This window comes from Magallana gigas, chromosome 1 (assembly GCF_963853765.1).
Source record: "Magallana gigas chromosome 1, xbMagGiga1.1, whole genome shotgun sequence".
Lineage (NCBI taxonomy): Eukaryota > Metazoa > Mollusca > Bivalvia > Ostreida > Ostreidae > Magallana > Magallana gigas.
In genome coordinates this window covers 34,016,624-34,020,790 of record NC_088853.1, presented here as the reverse complement: position 1 = coordinate 34,020,790, position 4,167 = coordinate 34,016,624, and the positions used below count along the sequence as shown (strand labels likewise).

Below are 4,167 nucleotides of genomic sequence, written 5' to 3'. Positions count from 1 at the left end.
GTTTACCTGAAAGGATTATGACAATATTTGAAAAAAAAATATATGTATAAAAATATCCAATGATTCCATCTTCAAGTGGCACAAGTTTAATCTGGGTAATATTTCTTATTTGCAGGCTAAATATGAATAGGAGGAGAAAAGAAGAAGAAAGGCTGAGGAAAAGAACAGAAAGATTATCTCAGAACAACAATTTGTTTAGTATAGATCCTTCAACAGAACCATGTCTAATAAACCATGATAAAAAACCAACAAGTGACCATGTCAAGGTATTCACACAGGATGTTCCACAATGGATGGATTCATACTTTAAAGATCAAAGTGTTAAGGAACAAAATCACTCAAAAAATACAACAATTACATTAACAACTGAAGTAAGGAATTCTAAACAACCAAAAAAATCCTGTTCAACTCAGCACATTACTACCCAGAATGCAAAAAGAATGCAAGTCAAAAGACTTGACCCTGAATATCGTAATAAAGAAAGACTTAGTGATATTTTAAATAAAAGGAAACAGAGACAGGATGCTGATAAAAGACAAGACGAAAGGTTGAGAGATGCGAAAGCAAAAAGAGAAAAAAGAAAAGATCCTCTCATATCTAAAGATGAACAGGCCAAAAACTCTCAATCAAGAAAAAGGAAGCGTAAAGATCCTGAAATAAAACAGGAGGAACAGTTGAGAAATACTTTATCTAGGAAAAGAAAGCGTCAAGACCTTCAGGTAAGACGGGAGGAACAATTGAGAGATACTACAGCTAGAAGAGAAAAAAGAAAGAATCCTCAGATATCAAAGGAAGAACAAGTGAAGAACACTAATTACAAGGAAAGGAAGCGTAAAGATCCTAAAATAAAACAGGAGGAACAGTTGAGAAATACTTTATCTAGGAAAAGAAAGCGTCAAGACCTTCAGGTAAGACGGGAGGAACAATTGAGAGATACTACAGCTAGAAGAGAAAAAAGAAAAAATCCTCAGATATCAAAGGAAGAACAAGTGAAGAACACTAAATACAAGAAAAGGAAGCGTAAAGATCCTGAAATAAAACAGGAGGAACAGTTGAGAAATACTTTATCTAGGAAAAGAAAGCGTCAAGACCTTCAGGTAAGACGGGAGGAACAATTGAGAGATACTACAGCTAGAAGAGAAAAAAGAAAAAATCCTCAGATATCAAAGGGAGAACAAGTGAAGAACACTAATTACAAGAAGAGGAAGCGTAAAGATCCTGAAATAAAACAGGAGGAACAGTTGAGAAATACTTTATCTAGGAAAAGAAAGCGTCAAGACCTTCAGGTAAGACGGGAGGAACAATTGAGAGATACTACAGCTAGAAGAGAAAAAAGAAAAAATCCTCAGATATCACAGGAAGAACAAGTGAAGAACACTAATTACAAGAAAAGGAAGCGTAAAGATCCTGAAATAAAACAGGAGGAACAGTTGAGAAATACTTTATCTAGGAAAAGAAAGCGTCAAGACCTTCAGGTAAGACGGGAGGAACAATTGAGAGATACTACAGCTAAAAGAGAAAAAAGAAAAAATCCTCAGATATCAAAGGAAGAACAAGTGAAGAACACTAAATACAAGAAAAGGAAGCGTAAAGATCCTGAAATAAAACAGGAGGAACAGTTGAGAAATACTTTATCTAGGAAAAGAAAGCGTCAAGACCTTCAGGTAAGACGGGAGGAACAATTGAGAGATACTACAGCTAGAAGAAAAAAAAGACAAGATCCTAACGTAAGAGAGGTTGAACGGTCGAGAGAAACGGTGGCAAGGAGAAATAAAAGAGCTCCTCCAATTTTAGAAAATAATGTAATCAGTCTTTTCCACAAGAAAATTTTTGAAGGTCCTTCATTTATTTGTGTGTCATGTCAAAGACTATTATATCGATCATCAGTCTCTCGTCTCAACATGGAAAACTATGCAAATATTCAAGAGGACTTATTGTCGTCATGTATAACTTCAATAAAATCACACGATGGTCTTCAGTACATATGTAGCTGCTGTAAGTCTTCTATTCTTAAAGGTACTATTCCAAGCATTTCAGTTGCCAATGGACTGGAACTTGATGAAATTCCGAATGAGTTGAAAGATTTAAATAGTTTAGAGGCAGTTTTCATTTCTCGAAGAATTCCGTTTATGAAGTTGGTTGCTTTACCGAGGGGAAAACAAAAATCTGTACACGGTTGTGTTGTGAATATTCCCATAGAAATACAGCAGTCTTTATCTGTGCTTCCAAGAGTCCCATCATCAGATTCATTTATTACAGTTAAACTCAAAAGAAAGATCAAATACAGGGGCCATGTTTTCATGCAAAATATTAGACCCAGGAAAATTGAAAATGCACTGCATAATCTGAAGTATGTGATGAAAAATCCTCTGTATGAGGATGTTATCTTAAATGACAACTGGACACAAGAAGCACAAGCAAAAGATGACTATCTGTGGAGCAGTTTAGTTAATACATATGATGATAATTCCGAAGCAGAAACCGATGATGAAGACAACACATCTGATGAGGAAGATGAAAGAAGTAGATTAAGTGGCCTTCCATTTAATAGCTGCATTCAACCGAAAGACATTACTAGTGACACAAATCTTATTCTAAATTATGCCCCTGGGGAGAATAAGCATCCCTTAAGTTTCCATAGTGATGATCATTCAGAGGAACTTAGCTTTCCACAGTTACTTCCTTCTGGAAAGTACGGATTTTCCATGCCCTGAGTCAAAAAGCTGTCATTGAAGAAATACTTTCAAACCAGAATTTTATGTCATGATACAAGGTTTGCCAGCAATGTTGAGTACATATTTTATGCACAGTATCGTTGTGAAGTTAAAGAAATTCAAGACTCTTTAAGTGTTGCTCTAAGAAAAGGAAAACAGAACGATTTGACTGCGGGTGAAATTAGAGATAACATTAAAGATTATATTCGTCATGATCTAGGAATTCATTTCATGCAGAAAATCAGAGGATCACCTGCTTATTTTAATAAACTCTTCTTGGACTTGCTAGGAATGATCCGCCACTTAGGCCCATGCACCTGGTTTATTACACTATCAGCAGCTGACCTCAAGTGGACAGACACATTAACAGTGATAGCTAAACAACAAGGCATCTCCTTAACACTTGAGGACATAGCATCAATGACCTGGGAGGATAAATCCAATTATTTAAGATCAAACCCAGTGACAGCTGCTCGGCATTTTGACAATAGAGTTCAGTTGTTTTTGAAATTTATATTGCTGAATCCAAACTTGAACCCATTAGGACATATCACTGACTACAAGTACCGAATCGAATTCCAGCATCGTGGGTCTCCACATGTACATATGTTGGCTTGGACCGAAAATGCTCCATCTCTAGATAGGAATACTGAATCAGAAATAAATGATTTTATCAACACCAAAATTTCTTGTACCATCCCAGGAGATGATTCTAGCCTTGCAGACCTTATATCTCAAGTACAAAAACATACTCATTCGATAGCTTGCAGAAAGCATGGCCACAGCTGCAGGTTTAATTTTCCACGTCCACCACTGAATTACTCTGTTGTTTTCAAGCCTCTAGAAACACCCCCTTCAAAACAGCAGCAAGACATTTATATGAATATTCTCTCATCTGTATTTACAAAACTGGAAGAATCTGAAGACTGGGACTCAGTTGATCATCTTTTGAATGCGGCTAGTATCACAGAAAAAGAGTACATAGATGCACTCCATTGGAAAAAAACTTCAACTGGACAGCCAGCAGTCTTGCTTAAAAGATCTCCAAATGAGGTTAATGTTAATAACTACAATAACACACTAATGAAAGCATGGGAAGCAAACTTAGATGTGCAGTTTGTAACAAATGTTTATTCTTGTGTGATGTATCTGGCTTCTTATGTTTCCAAGCCAGAAAAAACACTAGGTGATGTATTAAAAGCTGTTAGCAAATCTTCACAGCACCTTGGTGCTAAACAATCAATGAGGAGTGTTGCACAAAAGTTCCTTACCCACCGTGAGGTTAGTGCCCAGGAGGCTGTTTATCGCCTTTTATCACTTCCATTAAGTCAAGGATCAAGGTGTGTACTATTCGTTGACACAGATTTGCCAGAAAACCGAACACGTTTGTTCAAACCAATCAATGTTCTTGAGCAACTGGATGAAGATGATCCAGATGTTTTTCTATTAGGAA

The 4,167-nt window shown here is 36.4% G+C and overlaps 1 protein-coding gene across 1 annotated transcript; it reads left to right on the top strand.

The window, feature by feature from the left end:
* Positions 1-440: 440 nt before the first annotated feature.
* LOC136275864 (trichohyalin-like) lies at positions 441-2,079 on the top strand. The gene is made up of 2 exons (XM_066085976.1): positions 441-1,664; positions 2,017-2,079. The coding sequence occupies exons 1-2, from the start codon at positions 441-443 to the stop codon at positions 2,077-2,079; spliced, it is 1,287 nt and encodes a 428-aa protein (XP_065942048.1).
* The last annotated feature ends 2,088 nt before the right edge of the window (positions 2,080-4,167 follow it).

What these genes read in the sequence shown, in the direction of transcription:
- LOC136275864 (XM_066085976.1), top strand. Translation starts at nt 441, where the DNA reads ATGCAAGTCAAAAGACTTGACCCTGAATATCGTAATAAAGAAAGACTT. An exon ending in GAAAGCGTCAAGACCTTCAG is followed by an intron (nt 1,665 to 2,016) that starts GTAAGACGGGAG and finishes CTATTCTTAAAG; the next exon opens with GTACTATTCCAAGCATTTCA.